General features: G+C 34.5%; 1 protein-coding gene and 1 long non-coding RNA gene across 4 annotated transcripts; one reads left to right on the top strand and one right to left on the bottom strand.

Annotated features, from left to right (window-relative positions):
- Nucleotides 1-628: 628 nt before the first annotated feature.
- LOC142640417 (alpha-galactosidase 3) lies at nucleotides 629-7,644 on the bottom strand. 3 transcript variants are annotated; one of them, XM_075814497.1, is made up of 15 exons: nucleotides 7,274-7,644; nucleotides 6,712-6,770; nucleotides 5,649-5,705; nucleotides 5,538-5,572; nucleotides 5,041-5,144; nucleotides 4,885-4,957; nucleotides 4,362-4,420; nucleotides 4,205-4,270; nucleotides 4,026-4,109; nucleotides 2,936-3,000; nucleotides 2,749-2,831; nucleotides 2,277-2,367; nucleotides 2,069-2,127; nucleotides 1,382-1,522; nucleotides 629-1,066 (listed from the first exon to the last, which is right to left on the bottom strand). In XM_075814497.1, the coding sequence occupies exons 1-15, from the start codon at nucleotides 7,492-7,494 to the stop codon at nucleotides 956-958; spliced, it is 1,308 nt and encodes a 435-aa protein (XP_075670612.1). In that variant the 5' UTR covers nucleotides 7,495-7,644; the 3' UTR covers nucleotides 629-955. The 3 variants fall into 3 exon arrangements, with proteins under 3 accessions (XP_075670612.1, XP_075670614.1, XP_075670613.1); XM_075814499.1 differs by having other exon boundaries at nucleotides 5,685-5,705; nucleotides 7,274-7,635; XM_075814498.1 differs by having other exon boundaries at nucleotides 5,649-5,684; nucleotides 7,274-7,635.
- A 3,058-nt stretch (nucleotides 7,645-10,702) lies between these two features.
- Nucleotides 10,703-11,806, top strand: LOC142641282 (uncharacterized). The gene is made up of 2 exons (XR_012845351.1): nucleotides 10,703-10,779; nucleotides 11,266-11,806. It is a non-coding gene; the product is annotated as an uncharacterized LOC142641282 (long non-coding RNA).
- The last annotated feature ends 3,680 nt before the right edge of the window (nucleotides 11,807-15,486 follow it).

Below are 15,486 nucleotides of genomic sequence, written 5' to 3'. Positions count from 1 at the left end.
GTGTGATGTGCGGACATGTGCTGAGTCCACATCATGTGTTTACTGGGTGGATATTAGATTTATAAGTGATTATGAGGAGCCTCAATTGTGACTTGATTAATCCTTTTGGGTGAAAGTGCAAATATGGCAATTGCTTGGTCTTTACAAATGAAAACATCCTCGTACTAGAACTCTCTTTATTTGTGTTATTTTGAAAAACTGAGATAATCAATTTCATGAAGAAATTTCTAATTTTTTTTTCAAATATAAAGGTGTACTTAATATCAAATCAATTAAATTCTCGTTGAGTCTCAATATTATCTAATCCACTATCCATATAAAAAGCGTGAAGAGGTTTATTTACAGTAGTTTGGTTTGGTAGTTTGTCCTATTGTTAGCTAAAACAGTGAGTTTGAATGAGAATGGCAAAACTTTAATATTACTTAATAGACTCAAAATAAGGAAAAACAGATGCTGCCAAGTAAGTTTAAAAGACCCAAAACCCCGCAACACCTGCATAAAAGGATGAAGAGCACTTGCTACTCACTGTTATTTAGATAGAAGCTCTATTTTAATTTTAGTAATCAAGGGGCCGAATGTGCCTTGCTGGTTGCTGACCATTATGTCAACCAGCTTTTGCGATTCTAAAAAAGATAACGCACGAATCATTACTTATAATATTCCACCAAATCCATTAAACACATCGTGTATTCTAAACCACTATGATATTCTCTACAGCCTTGCACTTCAGACTGTAGACAATATAATTTTCATTTGTCTGAGCAATATATTACAGATGGTCAGATACCACCTGTTTAATGTTACCATCAAAAAGTTTATAGACAACGGGTAACACAACTTGGAGACAAACTTCAATGCAATACAACGGATATGACACTTTCGTATTATTTTTTTCCAAAGGTAACAGAACAATGGATGAGCTTGAAGGCTTGAACCCCACTAATAGTATGATGGCTTAAATCGCAGATTGAGACAATGTCTGGGGAGTGAAAGTATAAACCAGACAATCATGAGCATCCACACGGGCACTGAATGATGACACTGCACTTCCCGTAACATATATGTGCTGTAAGCAGCAGTGAGAACAAGTTAGCATAGAATAATTTTGGAAAGCCAAAACCTTGAAACAACTAAGAAGTTAACTAAAGTGCTTCAACTCTAAGCTTGATAAGTAGCTTAGACTAAAAAATCTACAATTTGTCACAAGAGAAATGGTAAGAGAATTTAAACTGATCAAGCTCCAAATCACATAAACCATCTTGACCCAAAGCCCACCGTGTTAACCCCAAGCAGGTTCCCTGCCAAATAAAAGGTTCTGTTTGGCAGGGCCTATTTGATGCAGCCTAGTATTTAATTGGTTCATACAGGTCAATTTGCTTACCTGCCACAAATCTCTGATTGCGACACTAGTACCGGATTGAAGCCCAAGTGTTTCCCATAGAGCTGTAATAATTGCTCCCTTAGAACAGCGATTCCAAAGAGCAACAACCAAGCGATGTCCAGATAAAGGACCTGCCCAAACCTGAACAACAGAATCATATAACTAATGAACCAAGTCTCACGAGGTATACATCATCAAACTTTTCTACTTAATCATTATTGCTTAGATAATTTGGTCCGCAAATATATTAAATAACTATATTTTATGAACCAGGGAGCATTTCATCTTTTATATTCTCATTAAAGTCAACACAAGCATGTTTACACATTCACAGTCTAGCATAGCTTTTTAATTGTGCGTATGAAGTTAATTTTTCCTTTTCCATTAAAGCCCTGTATGGGATAGTGGTGAAAGTTTTTCAAGTCTTCAATTAAAGAGCATTCAGACTAAAGCACATTTGGCTTGCAAAAAATTCAAAAGTATTTACATTTTTTTTTTCTCTTTATATTTTGGACTTCTAAGTTACATATGCACCCGTGAGTTTTGAACCCCCCCCCCAACAATTCTTACAGGGGAAGGAAGTTCACTTTTGAGCTAAGCTCATTTGCTTTGGAAGTATTTACATTTCCCATGTCACGGCAGTAACATCATTTAAATATGCCAAAAAGAGGTGCAAATGAGGAAAACCTGTAGGCAACCATCTGTTCCTGTAACATTAACTTTCCTTCCTTGAACTCCAAGTGAGTCTGCAAAAAGAAATTGCTTCTTCCTTAGTTTTGTTACAATGATTTGGAAAGATTGTGACATGTAAACAGCATAGTAATGAAGACAGACTGCAAAAGTGTATTTAAACAGTGGAAGAAAAGCAGAGAGAGAGAGAGAGAGTATGTTTCACCTTGGTTTACGGCAATGATCTCCCTATTTGTTAAAATCTCATAAGTTTCTGCGGTCATGTTTCTTACATCACAACCAACCAAAAGAGGGGCCTGCACGTTTGTGAAGTGTTAAAAAAAGTCAAATTAATATTGAGTAAAGTAAAGGTCAGTTAGATGGAGCATATATCTCTTATACTATCCTCCCCAGTGCAAGCTTGGAGTGAAGTAAGTTTAACAGTAAAAATTTTAGCAGCACTAGTTAGCCCCATAGGGGACAAATAATTTAAAAATTCAGGCTAGGTAGGAGAGTGAATGTTGATGTCCAAATATCATAGATGCATCACAGACAACACATACATACTTTCTGAGAACTAGAAGTATTTTAATAGAGTTTACTATGAACTCATGTATGTATATAAAAAAAAAAAAAAAAAAATCAAGAATACAACACAATTTCAGACCAGTAAGAAAGTAGAACAAATCAAAAGAGACCTTCATCAAAGCCCAGATACTAAAATGAGCACGGTACTCCTGGTATGTCATGCCTCCATTGCCAACTTCCAACATATCCGGATCTACCCAGAAAAGATAATATAGAGAATAAGAAAAACTAGCTCACAGTTGGAGTTGATTGCTGCACTAGCATAATTGATTTATTTTACAAAGATCAAATTTTTACCATTCCATCCACCAGGTCCAGCGTAGGCTGCCCATTTGTCATTCAGATCGGCAATTGTAGTCATGCTTAACAATAAAAGAAACAAAACTCAATCAATATGACAGTCAACACACTAAGAAATCTACATTTTTGCCCCTGTTTTTTTTTCTTTTTTCTCTGAAGTGGATAATAACGCTAGCACATCATGTGTAAAATATTTGCAACTAAGCCTGCAAATGCAACACACACTTTTCAAATGGAAATATTAGGGAAACGCACTTCAAAAGAATAATAAACTCGGGAGAAATAAGAAATCTCTAGACACGTAAAGGGGTCAGAAATCATATCAGCCAACTCTTTAATTTGTTTAAATGGATACTTTCATACCCAACTCACTAATGTTCCCATCATGATAGTTATTGATACTATGGGTGATCCTAAGGATAATTACTTTTTTGGAATGAGATATATCCCCATTATATACTATATCTAATGCCTTTAGTGACTCTTGATATCAGGGGTGCATGTCAGGTCATCAAGTAGCAATGTTACCAATAGAACACAAGTACGTAACCCAACTCACTACAGTTCCCATCAGGATAGAAAGTTGATACTACGGGTGATCCTAAGGATATTCACTATTCACTTTTTGGAATGAGATATTATCCCCATCATATATTGTATCTAATGCCTTCAGTTACTCTTGATATCAGGGTGCAAGTCAGGTCATCAAGTAGCAACGTTACCAATAGGAGTAGTCAGGTCATCAATTCTTTTAACTTTTTTGCTTGTAGGGGGGTGAGTGGACACATTACACATTATATCTTGAACTCATGACCTCACCCTCCATCTTCATCTTACAGGGGGGAAAATGTGCCATTGAGCAAGAGCTCATTGGCTGGATGAGCTGTCAATTTAATGTATGAAAATGGAATATGGGCCTGTTTGCAAAATGTGATTCTGATGTTTCAATGGAGAGCAGGCTTATGTTCCACACAACTTAGAAGGAGGCTAGAAAAACTATTCCGAGTTTATATGAATTGTTGCACATAGCATTTTGAACTATGACATAATACAGGCATTATTCTTTCAGTAGAGTAAAAAATCTCACCTTGCCCATGAATCATTGATGTCACCAGTTGTACGCCAGCTATTTCCAACTCTGCCTGCCCATAAGGCTGGATCATCCTCACCCCTGTAAAACCATAATAATAAAAGGGCAACATTTTCTGTTAATGTAAATGTTCACTAGTCAGGATTCTAAACAAAGAGATCAATAAAGTGTATTACCATTCACAAAGTGAGTAGAAAATTGTGCGTCCAGTTGCATTTAGAGCATCACGCATTGGTGGGTATCTGGAAATTATCAAACCACATCAAGTCAATTGGAAGCTACTTGGTAATGATTATTTGAAGGCTTAAACGAGACTAACATAAAAGGTGTTACCGTTTTTCTGGCTTGATGCCTAGATTGAAGCAGTTGTCATACTTCAGATAATCCACACCCTGTTAAGACAACATAAAAAAACAGTGTAGAAGTAAAAAGACCATGGCTGTACAACTAACAGAATTCCTCACTAAATCTAAAAATCCTAATTTCTGATTTTAAATTATCAAATTATTAACTTAGAAAGGGAAAAGCAATTCGGACTGTTTTTATGTGACACTCAAAGCATTCCCGAATTCCTTTTTTTAAAATAACCTATCTAAATTAGTGGAGGAATGAAATCATTTGTAGTTTGAGTTAATCAACCTATTTGATGACTAATTTTTAGACATGAGTTGTCCAATTTCATAATTGCATTGTGGTAACTCCACTCCCCAATTATGGATTTGATTCTTAATATGCCATAGGACGAACTGTAAAACATATAGAGGCAATGGCAAACAGTTCCAAAAAATCTCCAAGTCAATGATGAATATTTGATAGACTTTCTAGCAATACTCAGTAAGTGATAGCAGAAACCAACCCAAGAAGCAAACGACTCTGCGTCGTCAGTTTCATGGAATAGTGATCCTGGTCGAACTTCACATGTAAAAGCCCTGTGGGAAGCAATTAGGTAAGTAGATGACTGAGAAATAGATTACTTAGAAGCTTCTGGCCAGCTGTAGGGAATTTGACCTACCCAGCATCAGAATAAATCCCAAGCTTGAGGCCCTTCGCATGTACATAATCAGCAAGAGATTTAATTCCTGATGGAAAACTTTTTGGATCAGGGACCAATTGACCCTGCACAATTAAAAAGGCCTCAATAGGAAATTAAATCTTAGGGTAACCACACAATATTTAGTAGCGAACACTTCTTGTGCAAAAAGTTCCTTCAAATGGAGAAATGAAGTGGTGCAAATAATTTGCTCCACAATTAATCACATGAAGAAAAGCTATATAAATAGAGTGCAAGACAGATAAAAGTACAGTTATTATAATAAGGCACAATTTTGATCTGTCCCACCAAAAACAAGAAACTCAAGATGAAATTAAAGTTAAGAAAATCAACCTTTAGGACTAAGTTAAGCTAAAGAACATTTGCTAAGCTAAGACTGCAAGATCTACACTACTGATGTAAGAAAGTACAAAGTCAATGAGAGTTGTGATTAGGTGAAATTAAAGGATTAAATTGACCTCTGAATTCCGAGTTATGTTGGACCAGCAATCATCTGCAGTCCATGAAAATAAATAAGTCTAAAACAGATAAAATTGAAGTTAAATGCTTGAAACATGCCAGAAAAATACCTATATTGAGATACACATAGCCTAAATCAGCCAAACCTGTCGAGATAAGTGCATCAGCTGCCAATGACCAAAAAGAAAGTACATGTAATGGAGCCTGATGAGAAATTGGGAATATATACAAGCATACACCATATATTTATGCCAATGCATACATATATACATAACACACACAAGGATGCCAAGGAAGAGGATTCTCTCCACTTGATTTAAAAATAATATATATATATATATATATATATATTTATTAACATTAGTAGAAGTGATAAAAAATGACTTATCAATTAAGGAAGTAACAAAGAATATGACTTCAAATTAATAGAATAGAGAAAATGAATACATGCGGCCAACTAATCTTTTGAGGATACATACTGACCCAAAAATTTGGGACTAAGGCTTGTTGTTGTTGTTGTTGTTATATAAATCAAACGGTAGTTGCAGATGCACCTAAATATGGTCCTCTACATGCATGCATCAGTTTTTTAAAGAGTAAGAATTATGAGTTAACAAGGTATGCAGCAGCTTGAATGTACGCTAGGCAACAATCTGTTAGGTTTAACTTCTACAAGGAAAACAATATGTACAGAAAAAAAACAGACATACGGGTTTTCTCTTCTTATTGATAATAGAAAACATTAAAAATTATAAAATAAAATAGACTGTGAAAATAACCAAATTGTATACAAATCAAAATTTATTCAAAATTAACACCAGAACAAACACAATACTCCATTTATCTACAAGGATTGCTTGTCCTCTAATCATACTTATTCCTTCTACAGTTACAAAATCTTGTAACATTATTAGACCCTGCATAATTTTATAGTCATCATTCCTCATACAATCCTCAATTTCAAATTCTTGAGGACCCCAATTAAGTAACGTGCTTCTAAGATTAACCCATATAGATGCGAGGTCCAGAATTCAAGAAGCAAGAAACTTGACTCCACTCACTACCAAGAAGACAATAATGCCACAGAATGCAAGTAATATATGTAAATGTATAACTGGTCTTACCAGATATCCATAAAAAAGCTAATGAACCATGATAGCAAGAACAAAATACCTGTTTCCTTGATGACTGTCTCATTGATATTGCAGGCAAAGAAATTCCAGCTATTCCATCTGCCCACACATATCAACAAACAGATTTTATATATTCATTACCAAAACTACTACTACTACTACTACCAATAATAAAAAAAAAAAAATTCACCTCTTTAAAAAAAAAAAATTTAATGACGCATTGAATCAGCAGTATTGCCTAATGAACAAAATCAAATTCCTACTCATACGCACAAGATTGATGCTAGGCATACTGCAAATTTCACTAATTTCGCTTTACAAATTGACGTTTCAACCTTTAAACATAGACAAAAAAAAAGAAAAGAAAAAGTAATTAAGAAATTAATTTATTATGTTGTAAACATTTTGTAGTAAAATAAAAATTTAAAGAGCTCCCTTTTACTCTTTTCGCTGTGATATTCCCATTTCCCACAAACACAAGAAAAGAATGTTTTTTTCTTCTTCTTTAAATACAAAAAAAGATGTAAAATTGACAGAACCCCATTACCAAAACGATGAAGAAAGACATGCTAAAAACGTGAGAGAAGCAAAGAGAGTCAAACCCCATCTGAGGCGTCTGAGCCAAACCGTTGTTGAGGTTGAAAATACCATATTTGGAAGTATCATAAATCGTACTAAAACCGGGGCTAAACCCGGATTCCTCATAGCTCTGCAATAGAGGCACCACTCTTCCTTCGATTGCCACACCAAACAGCATCCATAGCCAAAAAACAGCCACAAAACTCAATGAAAAAACACAGTTCTTCTTCTTCGTCATCGCCATTAATGAAAGAATGAATGATCAGCGTTCTGTTACCTTCAGTAACGTTAATATTTGGACAGGAAAAGGAAACAACGAGAGGAGTAATATTTATGTACTACAAATCTATGTAAATGTACAGTGTGAGATGGAGGAGGAGACAAAAAAACCAACCAGGCAACATTTGGAATTGTCCTTTATCCGTTTTGTTTTGTTTTTTTCAATGCACGTGATAGGTCAGGAAGAAACCTTTTTTTTTTTTTTTTGGCTTTAATTATTTCTCCAATTCTGAAATGAAGAATCTATTTCCAACTCATCGTGCATTCGTATGATTATCTATGTATATATCTATAAAAAGAATGATTATCTATGCATTTTGTTTTGTCTTTTATCGGGTAAAATACAGTTAACAGCTTGAGAGTTGATAGCCTACTAGCACCTCGAGAGTTAATAACTTAATATTAGCCAAATTCAAAACATTCAAAATTGACTAACTTAGTCCCAAAATCCAACATTGTTAGAAACCGTTACTTATTTTTCTCATTTATTTCATGGTAAAATACTTGATGGTTAATAGCCTATCAGCACCTCCAGAGCTAATAGCCTAATATCAGTCGGATCCAAAATATTTCAAAACTAATCAACTTGGTCTTTAAAGTCTATACACCATGAGATAAATAAGAAAAATAAGTATTGATTCCTAATGGTGTTGGGTTTTGGGACTAAGTTAGTCAATTTTGAAATGTATTGAATTTGATTGGCATTAACTTATATCTCAGGATGATGAATGAAATTTTACATTTTATTTTATTTTATTATTTTTATAAATTTTTATAAAAGGAATAGATGAAAGTCTCATGAAATCTAAAACTATTTTTTTCATTTTGAGTGCTAGAAATATTATAAACTTTACTTATTATATAGGTCTTACAAAGACGAACTTTTAAATAAAAATAAAAAAGTAATTAAAATTTTTTATGCAATAAATTTATTTGATATGACATCAACACATTAATAGTCATGCCAATTTGTAATTTTTTTAATAATAAAAGTGATAGTGATTTTAGTAATTTCCAACCCATGCTATTTTGTACAAAAATTATAGACACAATTTCTTAGGCATTGTATCTTAAATTTCATAATTAAAGGGGTTCTAATAAACTTCACTAGTACAATCTATTGTTGTTGAACAATGTATATGAGTTTGAATTATGCTTATACAAAAATAAAATCAATTAGTGTCATTTTTTAATAAAATTTCAATAAATCAATTGATGAATTAACTTTTTTTTTTTGTTGATACAAGATATAATTATACTCTAGCCTAATCTAAGTGTATATGTGTGTGAAACTCCCTCCTGGAGACTTGAACCCCGGCCTTTGCCCCCCACACCCCACAAGCACTTATACTTGTGGAGTGACTATCGCACCAAGGGTGTGCGATGATAATTGATGTATTAACTTAATGATAAAGAGTAATTATCATAAAATGGAGGAAAATTATTAGGTAATCCTCGAGTACCATTAATGCGTACTTCCTTCTCTCACATAAATAGTGGGTCCTATTATGAATTTAATTAGTAAGACCCACCATTTATGTGAGAGAAATGAGTACGCATTTATGGTACTCCGGGATTACACAATAATTTTCCTAAAATGGTTGATATAAATTTAAAACCTATCATGTATAAATGTATATGCACGTAATTCTAATTAAATCGACAATGTGGATTGTTAACTAATACAATACAACCATGTAGCTTTATTGGCCAATGTAGCTTAAACTTTCTTGTATATAGTTACAATTTCAAAAAAAAAAAAGTTTAATTTAATTGACGAACTTAAAATATAATACAAAAAATATTGTACTTAAGTTTTACTCAATCATTTATAATAAATGAGTTGTTTTAATTCCATCACATGATAATTCTCAACAATTTAAACGAATATTCACTAGCACTCTTCGGCAATTATTTAAACCATAAGGACATAAAAAAAAATTCATACAAGTCATTGTTAAATATATGAATAATTGTTGTTTTGTGAGCTTGAGCTAATCCAATATACCCAACCCCACAGTTACTTTATCAACACGAAATCTCATTCAACTTTTAGATGGATAATGTAGATATAATAAAATATATATTGTTGACCAGACACATATTTAAGTTCCGTGCAATTTTTCTCAAAAGAAAAGTTCGGTGCAATAGTTTCTCATATACTGTATGAGTCATCTGAGTAATTAGACATTATAATAATACTTATAATAATGATTTATAATTGACCGTTGGTAGGGTTTTTAATTTAGTGGATCCAAGTGTCAAATTAAAAGAGACTAGTGTTACTTAGGATAGGTTAATCACTGCCTCAAATTTCAAAGTGTGCATTGACAAATAAGAAACTCATGGTCCTCAAGTCACCCATCCCATTCAATTAGAAATCTTTAATAAGTATCTTCTCAAAAAAAGAAAAAGAAAAAGAAAAAGAAAGAAGAAATCTTTAATAAGTATGTTAATAGGGTGCCTTTAGGACAATTTTTAATGGGAAAGACTTATGTCTAGTGGCTAGTTTCATTGGACATGTTGCGATGCGGACATGTGTCCAATCTTGTACACGTGTCCGCATCGCAACGTGTTCAATGGAACTAACCGCCGGATACAAGCGCCACCCATTTTTAATAAACTATTTTATAAAACTTTTGATACAACTTTTATGGAAAATATAAAAAACTGTAAAAAAAAAAAACTATTTTTTTCTTTTCTCATCAAAAGTTTTTAAAAATATTTATCAAATGCCCTTAAGGCATTGGTTGGCTTTTACATTCTTCATTTATAAAACTCTTCCAAGTTCCAAACTTCCAATCCAAGAAGAATTTGGGAAACCCATACTCATGCTCTCTCTCTTTTTATTTTTCCAACTTCCTTAGTTTTCTTTATTTTTCAGCTCATGCTAATAAGAAAAATAAGGCTCTTTCAAATTCTCGTGGGTTCCAGTTAGCTCAATTGGTAAAGTCTCTAATGGTTGTATAAGAGATCTAGGGTTCAATCCTTATCTACACAAAAAATTGATTGGTGTCTTGGTCTAATAATAAAGAGTTATCATTATGAGCGGACGCCATAGGTTGAAACTAAAAAAAAAAAAAAAAAAATCCAAATTCTCATTATCTATTTGATCTACTTTAGGCCTATGAATGGGCTAACTCTTATTAGATATGCTACAATGCAAATGGCCCAGGCCCATATTTGGAACATATGAACCAGTGGCCAGGTCACTATTCACTGCTCCAAAAGCAAAGCTTCCTTACCTGAGGTATAAACCTTCCTTCTCGTTGAGTTATTATCCAATGCTTACCTTTTCGATCATCCTTAATATTCAGCACTTATGAGTTCAAACTATTTGTGATTTGATCAGTTTTAGGATTAGTAATATACGTGAGTACACTGCGTCATTTTTCTTTACCAAAAAAAAAAAAAGCGTTCTATGTGTATGATCAAATGCCGCTTAGAAGTTCATATCTTTCTTTTCCTATTCTAATGTTGCATTCCATATGGGTTTTCTAGATGTTTTTAAGTAGTGTCTCAAATGAAGCCGTTTTATTATTGTATTTTCTGGAACGAATATGGTGTAGTTGATGTGCAAGTTTTAGCTAGTATATGTTGTATCAGATAAGGTTTTAATGTGGCTTGAAGATTTATGAAATTGATCGATATCATTTTCTTTTGAATCGATGAAAGATTGTGACTTTATATATGTGACCTGGTTATCTTTGATTGAATCTTCTCCTCTTGCATGTAGATAATTAAGGAAAATGGTGCTGTGCTTTCCTTCAACACCCAAGAAATTGTTGATGACTGTGGCATGCTTCGTCTCTGGTGCTGCTCTTTTTGCTGCTGGTGTGCATCTCTCTTATGTCAACATTGCCCCTCAGCAAGCTCGAACTAAAGCTCGGAATGATTTCGTCAAAGAAAGATTGAGAAAGAAGTATGGGAAATGAAGAGTTCAGCTCACTGCTACTTGTCTAATTCATCATTCCCTGTCCTCTCTATGCTTGTCTTTTGGGTTAGGTTTAAATTTTTTGTGCTGGCACTTTGATCACAGTATTGCTCTATGAATTGACCATGGTTGTAACGCTGTGAATGTGAAGCAATGATTTTGATGGCTCTCACCAAACATGATGTATTCTCTTCTTATGTAAAGATCATTCAGTAGTGGATATTCTTGTTAGTTGCCCGGGTAGCTATGTATCATGAACAGAGTTCCTTGAGTGACAGTTTCCTTGTTTGCAATAATGATATATTAAATTTGCAATAAAAGATTAGATAGTTTCTCGTCTCCAGTTAACAACTGAATACAATTAGCAGGCTAGGGCCGTTGCCTATATTTTTATCACGTAGATTCTGATTTGAGATAAAGAGGAAGGAGATATTCGTTAAGGAGCTTACAAGCCAGCTGAAACTTTGTTGTATGATCAATCTGATTTCCTAGGACTTGAAGAAGAGACCATCTGTAAATTAATGTGGCAAAATCATCCGAGAACACCCTTTGCCTTGGTAGGCGATAAAGCATATATAATATTCACAACTGATTTCAAAGCTATTAGGTTGAATCCAAGTTAATGAGAGTTACAGGGATTACATGCTTTAGGTCTGTATTTTTTTTTTTTTTTTTTTTCACACCTATAATTGTTGTTTTAGTTGGGGAATTTGCAAATGGGAGTCATAATATTTTACTTCTATTTGTATAGTGATCCCTTGTTACATGACTCCCTTTTTGTACAATAAATTAATGCAGTACATAATTTATTATGAATTCGTCATAGAAAGAATTAATTCTTGCTTTGATTTAATTCTTGCTTTGAGTTGAGATGAATTGCCTGTATACCATTTTAGCAAAATGTATCATTGTCTGCTTATAGTACTTATGGTTTTGTGAACAGTTAATATATCATACTCGCATCTCTTCTTTATTGAGAATGAGGATTTTCTAGGGTCATGAAGAATGATGATGCAAAAAAATCGTCAGTGAGTTGATCGTCCACACACATGCCAATCGAGTACCTAAAGAACAAAAGGGTGAAGAAACTATAAAGAGCACCGATGGGGTGCCGGCCAAAGGCCCTCTGAAGATTAAGTCAGTGATAGAAGAATCTCCAACAACTCAAAAGTGCGAGAGCTAGGGAAGTTTTTACGTACCTTGGAGAAGAGGAGACTTGGTGCTCATATAGTGGTGTAGGGTTGACCAAGATCCCATGAACATAGGATCTTTCCTTGTATGAAAGATATGAAGTTGATGTTCCAATATCTTAGGGCTCTACGTCTCATATTGGGAGGAGACGAATATGTAGAAGGATCTTTGGGCATGGTGTGCAAGTTCTTTCCATATAGGATTACATGAGTAGGGAACACACAAATAGTGTGGGACTTAGTGTAATCCATCGTTGGAATTGGGTAACCCAACGGGCACTTTCCAACTCAAAGGATATATGGACCCGATGGGTACGTTCCAACCAATGGTTAATGGACTCGAAGGGTAAATGGACCCCAAAGGGTAAATGAACCAAATGGTCACTTTCCAACCTGAAGGGTAAATGGACCTGAGGGGTGTTTTCATACCAAAGGGTAAACGAAACTTGAAGGGTAAATAGACCTGATGGTTACTTTCCAACCTAAAGGGTAAATGGACTTGACAAGTACTTTCCAACCTGAAGGGTAAATGGACTTGACGGGTATTTTCCAACCCGAAAGATAAATGGAACCCGAAAGGTAAATGGACTTGACGGGTACTTTCCAACCCAAAGGGTAAATGGAAATCGAAAGGTACATGGACCTAATGGGTACTTCCATCCTGAAGGGTAAATGGAACCCGAAGGGCATTTTCATCCCAAAGGATAAATGGAACCCGAAGGGTAAACGGAACTCGAAAGGTAAATGGATCCGACGAGCACTTCCATCCCAAAGGGTAAATGGACCTTGAAGGGCATTTCCATCCTAAAGGGTAAATGGAACCCGAAAAATAAATGGGCCCGTTGGGTACTTCTATCCTGAAAGGTAAATGGAACTCGAAGGGCATTTCCATCCTGAAGGGTACATGGACCCGACAGTTACTTTCCAACCCGAAGGGTAAATGGACTCCTGGGTGCTTTCCAACCCAAAGGGTAAATGGAAACTAAAGGGTTAATAGACCTGACGGGTACTTCCATCCCGAAGGGTAAATGGAACCTAAATGACATTTTCATTCCGAAGGATAAATGGAACCCAAAGGGTAAATGGACTAGACGAGCACTTTCATCCCGAAGGGTAAATGGACTCGACAGACACTTCCATCTCGAAGGGTAAATGGAACCTGAAGGGTAAATGGACTAAACGGGTTCTTCCATCCTGAAGAGTAAATGGAACTTGAAAGGGCATTTCCATCCTGAAGGGTAAATGGGCCCAAAGGGTAAATGGAACCCAAATGTAAATAAACCCGATAGGCACTTCCATCCCGAAAGGTAAATGGACCCGACGGTTACTTTCCATCCTAAAGGTTAAATACCCAAAGGGCATTTCCATCTCGAAGGGTAAAAGGAGTTACAAAATTTCTCAGTTAAAATATTCCTTATCAAAGAAGATAATGACTACTTACTACCCATACAATAAAGGAGATCAATTGCTTTTATCTCAAATCACAGTGAAAATCACTCACACACTGACTTGATGAAAAATTACTATGTCATTTGAGTTGCCTAAACCTAACAGTCTTTAGCTTAGCATCACAAATTTCATTTAATCATGTTTCATTGCTTAAGGATTAAGGAGCACATAAATCATTCCACCAAACTTAAACTACTAGTGATTGCATAAATTGGGTGAGACATGTTGATCTATTAATATAAAAAAATCATGGAAGGTTAATGCAGACATGTTGACATCCCAATCCCATATTAATTTGGGATTTGATTTGAATAACATCAAATGCCAAAATAAATAAATAAAAGACAAAAATATTTGCTTCTTACAATAGAATTTGCTAAAAAAACAATTGACATTGGATTGCGCATTTTCACATTCGAGAATCAAGATACAGAAAACAATTAGAAAGCTCTAGCCTCTAAGTAGCAGCAAAGAAGTATGCATTATCCTATGTCTAGCTTGAACCTTAGGTGGCTTGGTGTATCATGATTCGGAGGATAGAGGGGAGCCTGATTCATAGTTATATTCATGATTCAAAAGAGAGATGGAAGCCATTTTCATAGTCTGATTTCCTAGCCAATCTATATAACCATATTCTAAGTATTCATGCCAAGTACTTTGTAATTTAGTTGATTGGCACTTCTTAGTGTTTTTAATGGAGACATTCATGATTCAAGTCTCCCTCTTCTATTATAACTATCAAATTATGATTTATATATATAAAAAAAACTATCGAATTATGGAAAAAAAAATCCAAGTAATCATTTGTCAATTTTACTATAGGTGGGTGGAATTAAAACAACAGATGGAATTGCAAAAGGAAATGGCCCCAATTCGCCTGGACAAAATACCCTCTGCCTAATTATTGCCTTTTCTACAAAGAAGAGTAAAGCCCTTAGTGTAACGTGGGTCGACCTGGAATTTGGGCTGGCTAAAGATTCTTCTCTTCGTTAAGTTAGTCACTACAAACTTTTGTAGATTCAAATTCTCATAGTAATCTAAATTTTAGGAAAAAAAAAAAAAATACATACCTTGACCAATAAAATTAATTAGTTTTAAAATTTTTTAGGGAAAAATGAGGCTAGTCATTTTAAGAGAATCATGCTTTTCAATATGCTAGAGACTACTTACTTTACTCAGCTAATGAGATGAACTCAAAGGCTGCGTGCCTTGGACTGCAGATGGGGGACAAGTTTAATTGCATTAAAGTTTATAAGGTACAATTAATGTTGATGTTAAGGATGCTAATATCGGTAAACAAGATCTACTTTTGAGAAGAACTATAAGGTCCAACTGTGTGAAGATTTTCTTGGATGTCGGGTTAAGCTTTAGAGGAATTTGGCTT

This window comes from Castanea sativa, chromosome 6 (genome assembly GCF_040712315.1).
Source record: "Castanea sativa cultivar Marrone di Chiusa Pesio chromosome 6, ASM4071231v1".
Taxonomy (NCBI): domain Eukaryota; kingdom Viridiplantae; phylum Streptophyta; class Magnoliopsida; order Fagales; family Fagaceae; genus Castanea; species Castanea sativa.
The sequence above is the reverse complement of the archived record's forward strand: the minus strand, read 5'-3'. Positions and strand labels throughout refer to the sequence as shown.